General features: G+C 60.5%; 2 protein-coding genes across 2 annotated transcripts; both read left to right on the top strand.

Moving 5' to 3' along the window:
* Positions 1-4,002: 4,002 nt before the first annotated feature.
* LOC311163988 (low affinity immunoglobulin gamma Fc region receptor II-like) lies at positions 4,003-13,473 on the top strand (the record flags this gene model as incomplete). Its single annotated transcript, XM_084223211.1, has 6 exons — positions 4,003-4,306; positions 10,670-10,924; positions 12,606-12,683; positions 13,025-13,046; positions 13,136-13,215; positions 13,301-13,473. 6 exons carry the CDS (start codon positions 4,003-4,005, stop codon positions 13,408-13,410), a joined length of 849 nt encoding a protein of 282 aa, XP_084079337.1. The 3' UTR covers positions 13,411-13,473.
* On the top strand, positions 9,415-10,602 carry LOC311163989 (uncharacterized protein; the record flags this gene model as incomplete). The annotated part of the gene is made up of 3 exons (XM_084223212.1): positions 9,415-9,445; positions 10,112-10,132; positions 10,221-10,602. The coding sequence occupies 3 exons, from the start codon at positions 9,415-9,417 to the stop codon at positions 10,466-10,468; spliced, it is 300 nt and encodes a 99-aa protein (XP_084079338.1). The 3' UTR covers positions 10,469-10,602.
* Positions 13,474-20,651: the final 7,178 nt, after the last annotated feature.

Genomic DNA, 20,651 nt, shown 5'->3' with positions numbered 1-20,651 from the left:
CGAGAGAGAGAATAAAACCAACAGCAACAGCAAGAGGGTTCAGAGTCCAAATTGTCACACAAGGAACAATTTCCAGGGAAAGTCACCAAAAATGAGCAAACCCCAGACATTTCCCAAACCTCACAGAGCGACCTTCAGGAGGCTCTGGATTCTCTTGTCCCCTGTCCCAAACCCCTCCTCTGCCCTGTTCCCCACACCAGGATGTCACAAAGGCCCTGTGGGGGTTCCGGAGCCTCCCCCTTTGCCAGGGCAGCGGGGATCAGGCCATGGCACAGGGTGGGGTGTCAGAGACAGGAAAGGTTTGATGTCTGGAGAGATTTTGGAAGAGCTGTGTGTGGCAGGGGTGGGTCAGGCCTTGCATTTGGTGAGACAGGGCCCCATCTGTCCATCAGTCTGTCAGCCATGGCACACTGGGGACAGTGTGACGCTCTGCCAAAACCAGCTCCTGAGTGGCCATATGACCTGATGTGCCACTTGGGGTGAGGGCACTTGGTGGCCCAACTGGCTTAAAAGGCAGAGCATGAGGTGGCCAAGTCCCTGACCCTGTCTGTACTTGGTGTGTCTGTCCCATCAACACTGGAACCCAGAAGTTGGCAAGTCGTTCAAAATGAGAAATATCTGCCAAGGAAAGTGGGAACATGGAAAGAAGACCAATGTCTTAATTTCTTTTTAATATTAAAGATGATGGGACTTTCTGGCCAAGTGTAGGAAAAGGAATAACAGCTCTTTATGAGGAGATTTATAAACCAGAACAGAACAAACAACACAAACCCAGAACTTTCCCTCCCACTCTGCGCTGTTTTTGTGGCAGTGATAACCGCGGCCAGCAGGGGGCGCTGCAGGGAGCACTCCCGGCCAGCAGGGGGCGCTGCAGGGAGCACTCCCGGCCAGCAGGGGGCGCTGCAGGGAGCACTCCCGGCCAGCAGGGGGCTCTGCAGGGAGCACTCCCGGCCAGCAGGGGGCGCCACGGTCGAGCTCCATCCCCTCAGGGGCTATGGCGGCCTCGGGCGGGAGGCAGGAGGGGAAATCGCTCCTTTTGCAAACTCACGGGCACCAATCACACCTGGAACCACCACCGGCAGCGGGCAGGAGCCGCCAAGGCAGCAGGTTGGATCCCAGTGCCCACTGGCAGCGTAGCAGTGTCCCGGGGCCAGGCACACGCTCTGAGCAACACCCGCGACCACTCTCCATGATCCCGGATGAAAGGAAGGCAGCGCCTGACCCCAGGCAGGTCTCGGGTCCACAGCAGCTCCTCTGGTGGCTTTACACCACAATTCCTGCAAACCTCAGCCTTTCACTCAGGTGAGGAGAGCAGGGATGGAGCAGCTCTGGGGACACCTGGAACCCAGACAGGGTCAATCCCCACAGCCCCAACATGGCTGCCGGCAGAGCCCCTGCTCGATATTTCCACACTTTTCCCTCCTGTCTCGTGACCACAGCCTGAACCCAAACATTCTTTCCTTGAAGTTCTAGAAGGCTGCAGGTTTTGTTCCATAAGAAGAGTCCTAGGCAGGTTGTTGAGCAGATTGTTGTGGGATTTGCAGTAGTTTTGTGGTTCTCTCAGACCCTTACCAAGAGAGACATAATGATCAATTCATGCATTTCCGCACTGGTTCCCCCACTTCTGCCCCTGCAGGGGCGGTTTCCAGCCAGCCCTGCTCTGAAAACCATCAAAGGCCCTCCCAGAGCCACTGCTTGGGCTGCCTTTGGGGTTTGTGCTTCTTGCAGGGCTGAACAAACCACAGGCAGGCCTTTTCCCCCGACAGAATTCTCACCTCTGCAGCAGCTCTAAAGCTGCCAGAATCAAAGGCAAGGGGGCCAAAGGGGGGACCCTGAGGTGCTGGCTGCCACCTGGGGCTGGCCAGAGCAGGGCTGGGCAATGGCCATGCCTGTGCAGTGGGGCTGGGCCATGGCCGGGCCCCACCCTTGGGTGGCCACTGGCTTCAAGGAGCAGGAGTTTGGGAGCTCCTTCCTGCCCGGGGCTCCATTCCCCTGCTGCTCCTGCCAGCTCAGATCCTGCAAGGAATGAGCAAGAATGGAGGTGTCTAGACTCCCCTGGAGCTGCCATGGCCCAGGACAGGACCCCCTTGTCCAGCATGTGTCCCCCTGGGACAGCATCCCCCCAGGACAGGAGCCCCCCAGATGTGCCCGCCCAGGACAGAACCTGCCCCCCTCGTGTGACCAAGGTGTCAAACGGCCTCTTCCTTCTTCTGCAGGAGAGAGAAAGTGAAAGTGTTGATTTGGGAAAGTGGACATCTCCATCCCCCACAGCCTCCCCAGCCCTCCCTGCAGACCCCTCAGCCCTGCTTCCCCCAGCCTGGGCTTCCCAACCCATTCCCTGCTCAGGTGCCCCCCAGGATCATCAAAGCTCAAACTGAGGGGGTTGTGAAATTGAGGGGTGAAATGATGGAAATTGAAAAAAAGAGAGAGAAAAGTCACTGGGGGTGTGGGGACAGAGACCCAGAGATCCTCAGAATCTGTCTGGGGTTACCCCCAGGCCACCAGCACCTTCTGGGGTCTGTGCTGGGCTCTGGGTCTCCCAGAAATCTGAGGCACCCAGGGAAGGAGCTGAGACCCACGGGCTCACCCAGCCCCTGCCCATCCCTGCCACACTCATTTCCCTGGGAACCAAAACATGGGACCCCCATTCCTTATGTCACCCCCTCTCTGTAACCCCCAACCCAGTACTGACATTCCCCAGGATCTCCATGGCCTAGCACCCCATTCCCAAGGAACCCTCCCCTGTTCATTCCATCCCCTGCAATCCTCCTTTCCCCAGAACCTTGATTCCCCCAGGAACACCCATACCCCCTGCACCCCATCCTGAGCAGGATGACCACATCCCATGAGCCCAAATCCCTGGAGCCCACCTTCCCCTGGGACTCCCATCCCTCAGTCCCCCCAGCATTGGGACCCCACCATTCCCATGCCCCATCTCCGGTGACACCCCCTCCTCAGCACCCCCATTCCCAGGGACCCCATCCCTGGGACCCCCCATTCCCCTGGACACCCATCCCTGGCTCCCCAAACCCCTGAGCCCCCCCACTCCTGGGAACCCGTATCATACCGTGTCCCACCCTGCCTTGTCCCCATCCTGTCCCCACCCAGCCCACAGCTTGTGGCCACCCTGCCTCCACCAAGGGCCAGCTACGCACGACGGGCAAGACCTGACCTTGCTTCCTTCCCCTTTGGCCAAAGAGCAACCAACGAGGGGACATCCACCCCCTGCAGCCAGTGACAGCCAGTCCACATGGCTGGGGACACCGGGATGGCCGGGAGGGTGGCACTGCTCCTGTGGGGTGAGTGCCCCGGGCATGGGCCTGACACCCCGGGGATGGGGAGGGGGCACAGGGGGGCTGCGGGGTCTCCTGAGGTCCCCAAGGCCAGCAGTGCCAGTCGCTGTTACCCACAGTGGACCTTGGTGGGAATGGGGATGTAGGGTGGCTTTGGGGACAGGAACAGGGGGCAGGAATTTTGGGATGGGGCAGTGGGGACAGGAATGTGAGGACTGGCACCTTTGGGCTCAGGTAGCTCTGGGCACAGGGACAAGGGAACTGGGATGCAGGGACAGAAGGGGACAAGAACGGTGAGGATGTGGCCATGGGGATGGGATCATGGGGATGGCACCATGAGCTGGTGGGGGTCACCTGGGCCAGCAGGGACTGCGTCCGTTGTGTCCTTGTGCCTGGGGTGTCCACAGTGTCCCCATGTTCTGCCTCAGCCCAGGGTGGCCTCGGTGTCCCTGTTCCCAAGGTATCTGAGCCACAGGGATGTGGTGCCTGGGTGGCTGTGACACAGACATGTCCCCCTGCCTCGCCAAATCTTTTGGGGACCACCCAGACACACTTTCTCACAAGAGCTGCTGTCCCCACGGGGACAGTTTTGGGACAGCACCCCCACAATGTGTCCCCCTCCTGCTGTCACATGGTGCCACCCCCACCCAGCCCTGTCCCTTCTCCCTTCCAGCCCAGACCCTCGGCCTTGCTGGTGAGTCCTCAGGGGATGCCATGGCCCCACCCTGCTGTCCCCAGCCCTTCTTTGGCCCTGGCAGGCTGGTGTCCCCTGTCACCTGCAGGTGCCCAGACCACCCAGCTCCTTGTGCAGCCCCCCTGGAGGCCGGCAGTGCTGTGGGACCTGGTGACACTGACCTGCCAGGGCTCGGGGATCGCCGGTGCCATCACCTGGTACAAGGATGGGTGGCAATGGGGGCAGCAGGGACGAGACCACCTCACTGTCACCGAGAGTGGCACCTACGAGTGTGACAGACCTGACACCGGGCGCAGCCCCCCATTGACAGACTCAAATGGTGAGGGAGGTTTTTGTGTCCCCAGACTGGCACCTGCTCGGATCCCAAGGGCTCTGGGTGGGCTCCACTCCATGGGTCACCTCCTGGTGTGACCAGAGCCTGTCCCCTGCTCTGGGGACATCCCAGAGCATTCCACTGCCAGGAGACTTCTCTCTGACAATGGGTGGCCCCTGGTGCTTCCTGATGCCATCATGGCCATCCTGACGCCCCTGGTGTGACAGGACCCCTCTGTCCCCCAGATCTGGTTGTGCTGCAGGTGCCAGCATGGGCACTGCTGGATGGTGACACGGTGACACTGCGCTGCCGGAGCTGGCAGAAAAAACGGCTCACAAATGTGTACTTCTGCCATGAAGAGACTTATCTGAAGTGGAGCTATGTTGGGACCGAGCTGTCCGTGTCGCCTGTGCAGCTGAGCCACAGTGGCAACTACCACTTCGGGGGCTCGGTGAGCGATGTGGGGTCGAAGTGGAGCGAGTCGAAGCCGGTGACAGTGACAGTGCACAGTGATTGCAGGGATGGGGACAGGGAAGCCCAGCATCCTCTGAGGGTTTCCCCATCACTGCCTGAATCCTTCATCCCTCCCTTTACTCCTCCCTGGCTCACCCAGAATTGCCCAAGTCCCTCTTGGTTTCCCCCATGACTTCCCAGTTTCCCCTGCACATCCCTCATCCCTCTCTTTGTCCTCCCCAGCCCTCCCTGGACTCCCTAACCCCTTCCAAGGTCCCTGCTCCACCCTCTGCTCTCCCTTCCATCCCTCGGTCCTCCCTGGGCCCATCTCTAAACCCCAAATCATTCCCTGAGTCTCCTCAGCCTCCCTCGTGGTTCCCCATCCCTGCCTGGGTCTCTCCCCCTTTCCACCAGGTCTCGCCATTGTCCCCAGGTCCCACCATGCCTCCCAGGGTCCCCTCCTGCTCACTGGGATCCTCTCTGCTCCCCTCCAATCCTCCTCTTTCCCCTCCAGTGTCCCCCTGCCCCTTCCTGGGTCCCCAATCCCTCCTGTGTCCCCCTGCAGGGGTCCCGCTCTCAGGGGTGTCCCTGTCAGCGCAGCCCCATGGGGACAGGTGGCACTTGGGGACAGCCTGGTGCTGAGCTGCACGGTGGCCAAGAGGACAGGTCCCCTGTCCTTCTCCTGGCACCGCGAGGGCTTGGGGGCATTGCTGGGCTCCAACCCCTAACTGGAGCTGCAGCACGTTAGGGACAATGACAGCGGCCAGTACCGGTGCCGGGTGAGCAAAGGGGACAGCGTGGCTGAGAGTGACCCCTGAATGTCACCATGCTGCATAAGCGGGACCCTCAGGCTGGGGGTGACCCCACCTACGGCACCCCCATCCCACCTCACCCGGTGCCAGCCCCGTCTGTGTCCCCACAGTGCCCGTGGCCAATGCCACCATCACCCCTGGTCCCCTGTCACACCTGGTGCGTGCAGGTGACCCTGTGACCCTGCACTGCTCGGTGCAGGTGGGCTCAGCCCCTGTCACCTTCACCTGGCTGCACAATGGGACGGAGGAGGCCCGGAGTCTCCTCCTGGAACTCAGGGACATCGATGTGGGACATTGGGGAACCTACCAGTGTGTGGCCACCAACCAGGTGGGACAGGACGGGTACAGCGTGTTCCGGGCACTTAGTTCTGAGCTGGCACTGGAGGTGACACCTGGAACACCCTTGGTCATAGGTGGGGGTCACACAGGGTCACCAGGTGTTCAGAACCCCCTTAGTTCAGGGTGGCACTGATGTGTCCCCTCTGTCCCCAGCAGTGGCTGTGAATGTCGGCAGGACCCTCCTGTTCCTGCTCCTGCTCCTGGCTGTCATTGGGGGCTGTCACTAGTGGCACCTCCGGGGTGGGTGACAATGGCGGGGAATGGGGGTCCTGGAGAGAGGAAAAACCCCCAGAGTGGGGGCAGAGATCAGGGATCCAGTGGGAATCAGGGCTGCAGGGGGGATTTGGGGGTCCGTGGGTGGTTGGAGCTTCTGAGGTCCCAGGAAGCTTCAGGGGTCCCAGCGTCCCCTCGGTCACCCCCTCCCCTTTTCCTTGCAGCCATCAAAAAGCCCCAGGACAGGTGAGTCGGGGGCTTTGCCTGGGACTCCCCTTTCCCCCTCCCCAGACACCCCCAGAGCCCCTCTTATCCCCACAGGTCCCCGGATGAGGGGGCTGTGCTCAACACCCACCTCGTGGGGACCGAGTGTGCAGGGGGTGAGTGCAGTGGGTTACACTGGGCCATGTCACCCACAGGTGTCACCGCCCAGCCAGGTCCCCATAAGCAGTGCCACTCCCAGGGCCCCCACAGGTGTCCCCCAGCCCTGCCCCACCTCGGGATCCACAGGTGACCAACGTGAAGCTGTCGGGACCCTACGAGGGACAGCGGGACCCCCGTGACTACGATGACGTGCTGTGACACTGGGGACACTGGGGACACTCGGGGGGCATTGGTTCCCATCATGGGTCTCTTCTTCCTCTTCCCAGCACCCCACGGGGCTCCTAATTCCCCCTCCCAGTGCTGGGGGGTTCACATGAGGTTTTTCTCTCTTATTGTACCCAAAATTCAGTTTTTTGGTCAAACTCTGTGACAAACAAGGCTCACTCTTTAAAATTTTTAAGTGTTTAATAACAAATAAAAGGGTCAGTGAACAGCGGGCTGGGTGCTTGGCAGCTGCCAGAGGCACACCGTTAACTACAACAATTTTTCCTACACATCTTTTCATTGTTTTGGTTAAATACACACTCAGGAGGGTTATACATATTCAAACATCCTTTCCAGTTTACATGTGATTGGAATTCTTTTGCGTGGTTTAATCCTTGATTATTTTCATAAAGTACACACCATGCTGCAGATTAAATTTATATATTTTAGGTGCTTACAAGCCCCACCCTGTTCTGTGGTTTGACAGTTCTTGATAACCAAAGGGTCAGTGGCAAATCCCACTTTGCACTCTCTCTTTTGCTGTTTATTTACTTGCTACTTTTCAATGTGTTCTTCTCATACAGGTGAGATCCTCCACCAGTATATTAAATCAACATTAGCTATTTCACACAATTATCTCAGTTATTCTCACCATTGTCCCTTAGTTACACAAATAAAGGCATTAGCTACTTCTGCAATGGCTAATGTTGTAATACACCGCACATTGTCTCTATCTTGATATTTTGGGAGAGCCTAAATTATAATATATTTAGCACACTGAAATATATATTCTACACAGGGATTAGGGTAAAAAGGCTGACAAATTGTAGTGTATCAAAAGCAGTTAAGAAGTGATTACAAACTGTATTATACCAAAATAATTTGCAAAACCCAATAGTAAAAGCCACAAGCTGCATAGTCATTCATAACAGGGGGAAGGTGCATTGAAGGGTTTATTTGACTTCTCCTTACCCTGCTCTGATTTTGTCAGCAATCAATTCAATTCATATCTCTAAATCCCAGGGAGTTTTACCCGTGACAGAATTTGATGAGGGATCTCTCCTGGTCCTTGTCTCAACCCAGGAACCCTTTGCTCAATTTCCTCTCCCCATCCAGGTGTGGAGGGCAGTGAGAGAGTGACTGTGGTGGGTGAGGGGCATCCGGCCACTGTCCATCCACAGCAAGGCAGGGAGGAGGAGAAGGGTCCAGGTCAGGCTGTTGTTGAGCAGATTGTTGTGGGATTTGCAGTAGCTCTGGGGCACTCTCAGATCCTTGGGCAAAGGGACAAAATGATCAATTCCTGCATTTCTGCACTGGTTCCCTCACAGCTGCCCCTGCAGGGGAGTTTCCAGCCAGCCCTGCTCTGAAAACCATCAAAGGCCCTCCCAGAGCCACTGCTTGGGCTCCCTTTGGGGTTTGTGCTTCTTGCAGAGCTGAGCAAACCACAGGCAGGCCTTTTCCCCCCACAGAATTCTCACCTCTGCAGCAGCTCTAAAGCTGCCAGAATCAAAGGCAAGGGGGCAGGGGGGACCCTGAGGTGCTGGCTGCCACCTGGGGCTGGCCAGAACAGGGCTGGGCAATGGCCATCCCTGTGCAGTGGGACTGGGCCATGGCTGGGCCCCACCCTTGCATTGACAGGGGTCCCCAGGATGTGCCACCCAAGGGACAGGATCCTCCCATGACAGGACCCCCCTGGATGTGCCCCCCAGGACAGGACCCCCCCCTTTCCCATCTGACTCTCAGCACAAACGGCCTCTTCCTTCTTGTCCAGGAAGAAGAAAGTGAAAGTGTTGAGGGGGCACAGCCCAACACCTCCATTCCCCACAGCCACCCCACCCTTCCCTGCACCCCCACACCCCATTCTCCCCCACCCCTGAGTCCCCCCAAACAATTCCCTGCTCAGGTGCTCCCTGGAATTGCTGCAGGAACAGAGGGAGAGGGGACATGGCAGAAAAGTGAGGAAAATAAGGAAAAAATAGAAATAAAGAGAGGAAAACGTCAAGGGCAGGGGAGGGCACAGAAGAAGAGCCCCCCAGGACCCCCATTTGATGCCTGCACAGCAAACGAGCGCCCCAGAGGAGGTGTGCTGGGCCCTGGGTCACCCCAAAATCTGAGGCACCCAGGGAAGGAGCTGCTAGCCCCGTGCCCACCCAGCCACTCCCCACCACTGGCACCCCCATTCCCCTGGCACCCCAACCATGGCACCCCCATGGCCTTGGTCTCTCCTCCCTTGGACCCCCATCCCAGGGCTGCCATTGCCCAGCACCACCATTGCCTTGATCCCATCCCATCGGCTGCTCCTTCCCCCAGAACCCCGATTCCCGAGGGTCCCCTTTTTCCCCCTGCACTCCTAATCCTGGCACCCACATGCCATGACACCAAATCCCTGGGGACCATCTTCCCACAGCACCTCCATCCCTGAATCCCCCCAGGCACAGAGACCCCAATTCCCCTGGACACCCCATTCTCCTGGACACCCTTTCTTGGTTCCGCACATTCCCCTGAGCCCCCCAATCTTGGTAACACCATCCCCCACCACGTCTCCTTCCTGTGCCCAGCTTGTGGCCACCCAGCCCCCACCAAGGGCCACCAGCGTGGGGGGACGGATGTGACCTCGCTTCCTTCCCTTTCATCCGAAGAGCCGCCAGCCAGGGGAGTGGTGGCCACAGCAGCCAGTGACAGCCAGTCCACATGGCTGGGGACACCGGGATGGCCGGGAAAGTGGCGCTGCTCCTGTGGGGTGAGTGCCCTGGGCACGGGCCTGACACCCAGGGAATGGGGAGGGGGCACAGGGGGGCTGCGGGGTGCCCTGAGGTCCCCAAGGACAGCAGTGCCAGTCCCTGTTACCCACAGTGGAACCTGGCGGGACTGGGGATATGGGGTGGCCTTGGGGACAGGAACAGTGGGCAAGAATTTGGGGATGGGGCTGTTGGGACAAAAAAGTGGGGACTGGCACCTTTGGGCTCAGGTAGCTCTGGGCATAGGGACAAGGGAACTGGGATGCAGGGACAGAAGGGGACAAGAACAGTGAGGATGTGGCCATGGGGATGGGATCATGGGGATGGCACCATGAGCTGGTGGGGGTGACCTGGGCCAGCATGGGCCGGGTCCGTGGTGTCCTCATGCCTGGGGTGTCCACAGTGTCCCCATGTTCTGCCTCAGCCAGGGTGGCCTCGGTGTCCCAGCTCCCAAGGTGTCTGTGCCACAGGGATGTGGTGCACGGGTGGCTTTGACACAGACATGTCCCCCTGCCTCGACAAATCTTATGGGGACCACCCAGAAACACTTTCTCACAAGAACTGCTGTCCCCACGGGGACAGTTAGGGACAGTCCCCACACGGTGTGCCCCCATGCTGCTGTCCCTGCAGTGCCACCCCCACCCAGCCCTGTCCCTTCTCCCTTCCAGCCCAGACCCTCGGCCTCGCTGGTGAGTCCTCGGGGGATGCCATGGCCTCACACCGCTGTCCCCAGCCCCGCGCTGGCCCTGGCAGGCTAGTGTCCCCTGTCACCCGCAGGTGCCCAGACCACCCAGCTCCTCGTGCAGCCCCTCTGGAGGCCGGCGGTGCTTTGGGACCGGGTGACACTGACCTGCCAGGGCTCGGGGACCGCTGCTGCCACCACCTGGTACAAGGATGGGCGGCGCTGGTGGCAGCAGGGACGAAACCACCTCACTGTCACAGAGAGTGGCACCTACGAGTGTGACAGACCCGGAACTGGGCGCAGCCCATCCGTGACTGTCTCAGATGGTGAGGGGGCATCTTAAATGATCTGGGTGGCCCCTGACAGGTCTCGGTGTTCTGCACTCCATGGGTGGCCTCACAGCTCTCAAGTGGCGAGAGCCTGTGCCCTGCACACAGAGACATCCCAGTGCATCCCAGTGCACGCAATTGTCCCCAGCACCATGGGCACCCACCTCAAAGCTGTCTCGAGCCCTTCAGTGAGATGGGACCCTCCTGTCCCACAGACCAGCTGGTGCTGCAGGTGCCAGCACGGGCGCTGCTGGAGGGGGACAGGGTGACACTGCGCTGCCGGGGCCGGCAGGACCAGCCGGTCACCAGGGTGCGATTCTACCAGGACAGGAAGGATCTGGGGGGAACCCTCAGGGGGACCGAGCTGTCCCTGTCCCCTCTGCAGCTGCACCACAGCGGCCGCTACAGCTGCGGGGGCTTGGTGGGGTCCTTAATGCCATGGTCAGCACCAGTGACAGTGACAGTGCACGGTGAGCACCCCCACGGCTGGAACTCCAATCCCCTGACACCCCCAAAGACCCTTCCCAGCAGACTCAGAGTCACAGTCCTCACCTCCCCTCTCCTTCCCAGAGCTCTTCTCGGTGCCTGTGCTGGAGGGTCCCACTGAACTCACCGAGGGGTCCCCCATGAATCTCAGCTGCCTCAGCACCCCCAGCACCCTGCGGCCCCCAGCCCCCCTCCTGTACGAGTTCTACCAGGACAGGCAGGTGGTGGGGGGCCCTCAGGTGTCCCCGCAGCTGCAGGTGCCCGCCGTGGGGGTCTCCCACTCAGGGAATTACAGGTGCCAGGTGCGCTTCGAGGGCAGTGCCGTGCAGAAGAGCAGCGCCCAGCTCCACGTCACGGTGCGCAGTGAGTGCGGGGATGGGACCAGGGAGCTCCCAGAGACCCCTCGGGTCTCCCAGCTCTGACAGGGGATCCCAAGTCCTTCCTGACACCAGCTCTGGGGCCCCCAACCTTTTCTGGATCCCTCCCTGGCTCCCACCCGCTCCTTTCTCAGGTCATTCACTGAATCCCCCCGCCCTACATGGGAACCCCCATCCTTCCCTGACACCTTTTCTGGGTCCTGCCATCCCTGCCCCATGTCCCACCTCAGGTCCCCCATACCTGGCCTGTGTCCCTTATCCCTCACTGGGTCTTCTCACCCCTCTCTGCGTCCCCCCTCCCCTCTCTGAGCTCCCTGCACGTTCCCCAGGTCCCACCATCCCCTCCCTGGGTTCCTGGGTCCCCTTCCTTCTGTCAGCCCCCTCCCTCTCCAGGTGTCCCCTCCCTGAACTCCCCATCATCCCTCGGCGTTCCTTTCCAAGCCCCCCCAATCTCTGCACCCCCTCTCTCTCTCTGGTGTCTCCCTGCCCCTCCCCGAGCTTCCAGGTCCCTCACTGTCGTCTGATGTCGCCCCCTCCCACAGGGGTCCCACTCTCGGGGGTGTCCCTGTCACCACAGCCCCCCGCGGGACAGGTGGCACTCGGGGACAGCCTGGTGCTGAGCTGCACGGTGGCCAAGGGGACAGGTCCCCTGTCCTTCTCCTGGCACCGGGAGGGCTTAGGGGCACTGCTGGGCACCGGCCCCCGCCTGGAGCTGCACCACGTTGGGGACAATGACAGCGGCCAGTACCGGTGCCGGGTCAGCAACGGGGGCAGCGTGGCTGAGAGTGACCCCCTGAATGTCACCGTCCTGGGTGAGCGGGACCCTCGGGCTGGGGGTGACCCCACCCACGGCAGCCCCAACCCACCACACCCGGCGCCAACCCTGTCTGTGTCCCCACAGTGCCCGTGGCCAATGCCACCATCACCCCCTGGCCCCTGTCACACCCAGTGCGCGCAGGTGACAACGTGACCCTGTGCTGCTCAGTGCAGGTGGGCTCAGCCCCTGTCACCTTCACCTGGCTGCACAACGGGCAGGAGGTGGCACAGGGTCCCCTCCTGGAGCTCGGGGACATCGATGTGGGACATTCAGGCACCTACCAGTGCGTGGCCACCAACCAGCTGGGACAGGACGGGCACCGCGTGTTCTGGGCACTCAGCCCTGAGGTGGCACTGGAGGTGACACCTGGCTCACCCTGGGTGACAGGTGGGGGTCACACAGGGTCACCAGGGAGTGCAGCACCCCTGGGGTGATGGGTGACCCTGATGTGTCCCCCTCTGTTTCTTGCAGTGGCCGCAGGGGTCGGTGGGGCCCTTTTCTTCCTGCTCCTGCTCGTGGCTGTCATTGTGGCCTGGCACCGGTGGCACCGTATGGGTGGTTGAAAATGCAGGGACAGGGGTCCCAGGGATCTGTAGAAGCCCTCAGAACTGGGACCCTGTAGGGTTTAGGAAGACACTGGAGGGTCCTGCAGGGATGGTGGGGGTTCTTTCAAGGGCCCTGGGGGTGTTTGGGGAGTCTCTGCCCCTGCTGGCCTTTGCGTTCCGAAGGCTGAATTGCCAAGGCCACTGGGGAGGTTCCTGAATTCTGGGGGGATTCAGGGAGGCTTGGGGGTCCTGTGGGAAATCGAGGGTCTCGTAGGGGTTCAGGAATCCTGAGAGGGGTCAGAGCCCTGGAACGCCACAGTTACCCCTCCCCTCTTTTCTCTGCAGCTGCCAGGAAGCATCAGGAAAGGTGAGTGGGGGGCTCAAACCAACCTCTCCCGTTTTACCCCAACCCCCAACACCTCCCATTCCCTCCCCACATCCCCTTTATTCCCTCAGGGCCCCCCCGGATCCCCCAGCCCCCCCAGAGGAGGGAGAGGTGCTGTACACCCACGTCGTGGCCACCAAGAGGGCCAGGGGTGAGTACGGGGGGGACACAAGCAGAGGGACACGTCACCCACGAGTGTCACCCCACCCAGATCCCACAGCCCATGTCTCTCACAGCATCCCTCCATGCCACCAACCTCCAGGATCCCCAGGTGACCTACGCAGAGCTGCGGGGACCCCAGGGGCAACCGCGGGAACCCGGTGACATCTACGGGACTGTGCTGTGACACTGGGGGGAACTGGGGGTCCCCACCCACAGGCACCCACTTGTGTGTGTGCTGCCACCAAAACTGCCCCTCCCCCTCCCTGTTTGAAGATCCCAAAGGGGTTAGAGAAGAACAATTTCCTGAAACAGCAACAAGAGACAATAAATCCAACAGCAACATCAACAAGGTTCAGAGTCCAAATTTTCACACAAGGAACGATTTCCAGGGAAAGCCACAACATGGAGCAACCCCCAGACATTTCCCACAGCACGTTTCCTCCACCTGAGGAACCTGCCAGGGCCCTGGGCCTTCCTTGCTCTGATGGCCAAAGCTGTCTTCAGGAGGCTCTGGATTCTCTTGTCCCCTGTCCCAAACCCCTCCACTGCCATGTTCCCCACACCAGGATGTCACAAAGGCCCTGTGCGGGATCCGGAGCCTCCCCCTTTGCCAGGGCAGTGGGGATCAGGCCATGGCACAGGGTGGGGTGTCAGAGACAGGAAAAGTTTGATGTCTGGAGACATTTTGGAACAGCTGTGTGTGGCAGGGGTGGGTCAGGCCTTGCATTTGGTGAGACAGGGCCCCGTCTGTCCATCAGTCTGTCATCCAGGGCACACCAGGGACAGTGTGACGCTCTGCCAAAGCAGCTCCTGAGTGGCTGGGTGACCTGAAGTGCCACGCGGGGAAAGAACCCTTGGTGGCCAAAATGGCTTAAAGGGCAGAGCATGAGGTGGCCAACTTCCTGACCCTGTCTTCTCTTGGGGTGTCTGTCCTTTCCATGCTGCATCCCAGGAGTTGGCAACTCATTTAAATGAGAAATATTTTCCAAGGAATGTAGGAACATGGCTGGAACGGAAAGAAGACGTATTTCTAAAACTTTTTTTAAATTTAAAGATGATGGGACTTCCAAGACAAAGTGTAGGAAAAGGAATAACAGCTCTTTATGAGACTTATAAACCAGAACTGTACAAACAACACAAACCCAGAACTTTCCCTCCCACTCGGCGCTGTTTTTGTGGCAGTGATAACCGCGGCCAGCAAAGGGTGCTGCAGGGAGCACTCCCGGCCAGCAGGGGGCGCTGCAGGGAGCACTCCCGGCCAGCAGGGGGCGCCCCGGTCCAGCTCCATCCCCTCAGGGGCCATGGCGGCCTCGGGCGGGAGGCAGGAGGGGAAATCGCTCCTTTTGCAAACTCACAAGCCCCAATCGCTCCCGGCACCACCACCGGCAGCGGGCAGGAGCCGCCAAGGCAGCAGGTTGGATCCCAGTGCCCACTGGCAGCGTAGCAGTGTCCCGGGGCCAGGCACACACCCTGAGCAACACCTGCGACAGCTCTCCATAGTCCCCAATGGAAGGAAGGCAGCGCCTGAGCCCAGGCAGGTCTCGGGTCCACAGCAGCACCTCTGGTGGCTTTATACCACAATTCCTGCAAACCCTCATCCTTCCACTCAGGTGAGGAGGGTTGGGATGGAGCAGCTTTGGGGACACCTGGAACCCAGCCAGGGTCAATCCCCACGGCCCAAACATGGTTGCTGGGCAATGCCCCTGCTCGATATTTTCACACTTTTCTCTCTTATATGATACCCCCATTCTGAGCCCAAACATTCTTTCTGGAAGGTTCCAAAGCCTGCAGGTTTTGTTCAAGAAGAAGGGTCCAGGTCATGTTGTTGAGCAGATGGCTCTGGGATTTGCAGCAGTTTCTGGCTCTCTCAAACACTTACCAAGAGGGACAAAATGATCAATTCTTGCATTTCCACACTGGTTCCCTCACAGCTGCCCCTGCAGGAGGGGTCTCCAGCCAGCCCCGCTCTGAAAACTATCAAAGGCCCTCCCAGAGCCACTGCTTGGGCTCCCTTTGGGGTTTGTGCTTCTTGCAGGGCTGAGCAAACCACAGGCAGGCCTTTTCCCCCCACAGAATTCTCACCTCTGCAGCAGCTCTAAAACTGCCAGAATCAAAGCCAAGGGGGCAGGGGGGACCCTGAGGTGCTGGCTGTCACCTGGGGCTGGCCAGAGCAGGGCTGGGCAATGGCCATCCCTGTGCAGTGGGGCTGGGCCATGGCTGGGCCCCACCCTTGCACTGACAGGGGTCCCCAGGATGTGCCACCCCAGGGAGAGGATCCCCTGAGTACAGGACCCCCCTGGATGTGCCCCCCCAGGAGAGGACCCCCCCTTTCCCATCTGACTCTCAGCACAAACGACCTCTTCCTTCTTGTCCAGGAAAAGGAAAGTGAAAGTGTTGAGGGGGCACAGCCCAACACCTCCATCCCCCACAGCCACCCCTCCCTTCCCTGCACCCCCACACCCCATTCTCCCCCTCCCCTAAGTCCCCCCAACCTGTTCCCTGCTCAGGTGCTCCCCGGGATTGCTGCAGGAACAGAGGGAGAGGGGACATGGCAGAATAGTGAGGAAAATGAGGAAAAAAGAGAAATAAAGAGAGGAAAACGTCAAGGGCAGGGGAGGGCAGAGAAGCAGAGCAACCCAGGACCCCCATATGATGCCTGCACAGCAAACGAGCGCCCCAGAAGACGTGTGCTGGGCCCTGGGTCACCCCAAAATCTGAGGCACCCCAGGAAGGAGCTGCTAGCCCACTGCCCACCCAGCCACTCCCCACCACTGGCATCCCCATTCCCCTGGCACCCCAACCATGGCACCCCCATGGCCTTGGTCTCTCCTCCCTTGGACCCCCATCCCAGGGCTGCCATTGCCCAGCACCACCATTGCCTTGATCCCATCCCATGGGCTGCTTCTTCCCCCAGAACCCCGATTCCCAAGGGTCCCCTTTTTCCCCCTGCACCCCCAACCCTGGCACCCACATTCCATGACACCAAATCCCTGGGGACCATCTTCCCACAGCACCCCCATCCCTGAACCCCCCCAGGCACAGAGACCCCAATTCCCCTGGACCCCCATTTTCCAGGACACCCTTTCTTGGTTCTGCACATCTCCTGAGCCCCCCACTCTTGGTAACACCAACCCCCACCATGTCCCCAGACCATCCCATCATGTCCCCAGCCTGTCCCCAGCTTGTGGCCACCCTGCCCCCACCAAGGGCCATCCACATGTGGGGACAAGACGTGACCTCGCTTCCTTCCCCTTCATCCAAAGAGCCGCCAGCCAGGGGAGCAGTGGCCACAGCAGCCAGTGACAGCCAGTCCACATGGCTGGGGACACCGGGATGGCCGAGAAGGTGGCACTGGTCCTGTGGGGTGAGTGCCCTGGGCACAGGCCTGACACCCTGGGGATGGGGAGGAGAGAGGGCACAGGGGGGCTGTGGGGTCCCCTGAGGTCCCCAAGGCCAGCAGTGCCAGTCCGTGTCACTCACAGTGGACCTTGGTGGGACTGGGCATGTAGGGTGGCTTTGGGGACAGGAACAGGGGGCAGGAATTTGGGGATTGGGCAGTGGGGACAGGAATGTGGGGACTGGCACCTTTGGGCTCAGGTAGCTCTGGGCATAGGGACAAGGGACCTGGGATTCAGGGACAGAAAGGGACAAGAACGGTGAGGTTGTGCCCATGGGGGTGGGATCATGGGGATGGCACCATGAGCTGGTGGGGGTGACCTGGGCCAGCCTGGGCTGTATCCGTGGTGTCCTCGTGCCCAGGGTGTCCACAGTGTCCCCATGTTCTGCCTCAGCCCAGAGTGGCCTCAGTGTCCCTGTTCCCAAGGTGTCTGTGCCCCAGGGATGTGGTGCACGGGTGGCTGTGACACAGACATGTCCCCTGCCTCACCAAATCTTTTAGGGACCACCCAGAAACACTTTCCCAGAAGAACTGTGTCCCCACGTGGACAGTTTGAAGACAGCCTCCACACCCCGTATCCCCATGCTGCTGTCCCTGCAGTGCCACCCCCACCCAGCCCTGTCCTTTCTCCCTTCCAGCCCAGACCCTCGGCCTCGCTGGTGAGTCCTCGGGGGATGCCATGGCCCCACCCTGCTGTCCCCAGCCCCGCGCTGGCCCTGGCAGGCTGGTGTCCCCTGTCACCCACAGGTGCTCAGACCACCCAGCTCCTCCTGGAGCCCCCCTGGAGGCCGGCGGTGTCGTGGGACCCGGTGACACTGACCTGCCAGGGGTCGGGGAGCGCCGGTGCCACCACCTGGTACAACGACGGGCAGCAATGGGGGCAGCAGTGGCGAGAACACCTCACTGTCACCGAGAGTGGCACCTACAAGTGTCACAGACCCAATAGTGGGCTAAGCCCCCCCTGAGAGTCTTAAATGGTGAGGGGGGATCTTAAATGATCTGGATGGCCTCGGACAGGTCTGGGTGGGGTCCACTCCTTGAGTGGCCTCCCACCTCTCAAGTGGTGAGAGCCTGTGCCCTGCACACAGAGACATCCCAGTGCATCCCAGAGAATCCCAGATGTCCCCGGTGCCATGGGCACCCACCTCGGAGCTGTCTCGAGCCCCTCAGTGAAATGGGACCCTCCCGTCCCACAGATGATCTGGTGCTACAGGTGCCAGCACGGGCGCTGCTGGAGGGGGACAGGGTGACACTGCGCTGCCGCGGCCGGGAGAACCACACGATCAAGGAGCTGCGATTTTACCAGGACGAGAAGGATCTCATGGGGTTCCTCAGGGGGACCGAGCTATCCCTGTCCCCTCTGCAGCTGCACCACAGCGGCTGCTACAGCTGCAAGGGCCGGGTGAGGTCCTTTATGTCATGGTCAGCAGCAGTGACAGTGACAGTGCACGGTGAGCACCCCCACGGATGGACCTCCAATCTCCTGACACCCCCAAAGCCCCTTCCCAGCACACTCAGAGTCACAGTCCTCACCTCCCCTCTCCTTCCCAGAGCTCTTCTCGGTGCCGGTGCTGGAGGGTTCCCCCGAGCCCACCGAGGGGTCCCCCCTGACTCTCAGCTGCCTCAGCACCCCCAGCCCCCTCCGGCCCCCAGCCCCCCTCCTGTACATGTTCTACCGGGAAAGGCAGGTGGTGGGGGGCCCGCAGGGGTCCCCGCAGCTGCTGGTGCCCGCCGTGGGAGTCTCCCACTTGGGGAATTACAGCTGCCAGGTGCACTCCGAGGGTGGGACCGTGCGGAAGAGCAGCGCCCAGGTCCGCGTCACGGTGCGCAGTGAGTGCAGGGATGGGCAGGGGGAGCCCCCAGAGACTCATCACGTCCCCTGGCTGGAGATCTCTCATGACCCCCAGACACCTTTCTTAGGTCCCCCCCCACTCCCCTTGTCCCTTCAGCCCTCTGTGATGTGACCCCACACCCCATCGCACCCATCCCCCCATCCCCAACCCCCCACACCGGCTGCCAGACCCTCACTGTGCCTTCAGCCCCGTCTGTGTCCCCACAGTGCCCGTGGCCAATGCCACCATCACCCCCTGGCCCCTGTTACACCCGGTGCGTGCAGGTGACCCCGTGACCCTGCGCTGCTCGGTGCAGGTGGGCTCAGCCCCTGTCACCTTCACCTGGCTGCACAACGGCCAGGAGGTGGCCCGGGGTCCTCTCCTGGAGCTCGGGGACATCGATGTGGGACATTCAGGCACCTACCAGTGCGTGGCCACCAACCAGCTGGGACAGGACGGGCTCCGCGTGTTCCGGGCACTCAGCCCTGTGCTGGCACCGGAGGTGACACCTGCCTCACCCTGGGTCACAGGTGGGGTCACACAGGCTCACCAGGGAGTGCAGAACCCCTGGGGTGATGGGTGACCCTGATGTGTCCCTCTCTGTTTCTTGCAGTGGCTGCAGGGGTCGGTGGAGCCCTTTTCTTCCTGCTCCTGTTTGTGGCTGTCATTATGGCCTGGCACCGGTGGCACCGCCAGGGTGGGTGCCAATAGGGAATGGGGGTCCCAGGGAGCTGTAGAGACCCCCAGAACTGTGACCCTGTAGGGTGTAGGGAGACACTGGAGGGTCCTGCAGGGTTGCTGGGAGTTCTTTCAGGAGGCCTGAGGTGTTTGGGTAGTCTCTCTCCCTGGTGGGCTTTGGGTTCCGGAGGCTGAGTAGGTTGGGCCACTGGTGAGGTTCCTGAATTCTGGGGGGCTTCAGGAATGCTTGGGGGTCCTGTGGGAAATCGAGGGTCTCATAGGGGTTCAGGAATCCTGAGAGGGGTCCGGGTCCTGGGACCCCACAGTCACCCCTCCCATCTTTTCTCTGCAGCTGCCAGGAAGAATCAGGAAAGGTGAGTGGGGGGCTCAAACCACACTCTCCCCTTTTACCCCCACTCCCAAGATCTCCATTCCCTCCCCCACATCCCCTTTATTCCCTCAGGCCCCCCCCCGGATCCCCCGGACCCCACAGAGGAGGGGGAAGTGCTGTACACCCACGTCGTGGCCACCAAGAGGGCAGGGGCTGAGTACAGGGGGGACACACGCAGAGGGACACGTCACCCACGAGTGTCACCCCACCCAGATCCCACAGCCCGTGTCTCTCGCAGTGTCCCCCTGTGCCACCACCCTCCAGGATCCCCAGGTGATCTACGTGGAGCTGCGGGGACCGCAGGGGCGACCGCGGGAACCCGGTGACATCTACGGGAATGTGCTGTGACACTGGGGGGAACTGGGGGGCACTGGGGGTCCCCACCCATGGGCACCCACTCGTGTGTGTGCTGCCACTAAAAACTGCCCCTCCCCGTTTGGGCACAAAGATCCCAAAGGGGTGAGAGAAGAACAATTTCCTGAAACAGCAATGAGAGAGAATAAAACCAACAGCAACAGCAACAGGGTTCAGAGTCCAAATTGTCACACAAGGAATAATTTCCTGGGAAAGTCACCAAAAATGAACAAACCTCAGACATTTCCCAAACCTCACAGAGCGACCTTCAGGAGGCTCTGGATTCTCTTGTCCCCTGTCCCAAACCCCTCCTCTGCCCTGTTCCCCACACCAGGATGTCACAAAGGCCCTGTGGGGGTTCCGGAGCCTCCCCCTTTGCCAGGGCAGTGGGGATCAGGCCATGGCACAGGGTGGGGTGTCAGAGACAGGAAAGGTTTGATGTCTGGAGAGATTTTGGAAGAGCTGTGTGTGGCAGGGGTGGGTCAGGCCTTGCATTTGGTGAGACAGGGCCCCGTCTGTCCATCAGTCTGTCAGCCATGGCACACTGGGGACAGTGTGACGCTCTGCCAAAGCCAGCTCCTGAGTGGCCATGTGACCTGAAGTGCCACTTGGGGTGAGGGCACTTGGTGGCCCAACTGGCTTAAAAGGCAGAGCATGAGGTGGCCAACTTCCTGACCCTGGTGTCTGCACTTGGTGTGTCTGTCCCATCAACACTGGAACCCAGAAGTTGGCAAGTTGTTCAAAATGAGAAATATCTGCCAAGGAAAGTGGGA

The sequence above is a fragment of the Fringilla coelebs genome, assembly GCF_963513975.1.
Source record: "Fringilla coelebs genome assembly, chromosome: 29".
NCBI lineage: Eukaryota > Metazoa > Chordata > Aves > Passeriformes > Fringillidae > Fringilla > Fringilla coelebs.
The sequence above is the reverse complement of the archived record's forward strand: the minus strand, read 5'-3'. Positions and strand labels throughout refer to the sequence as shown.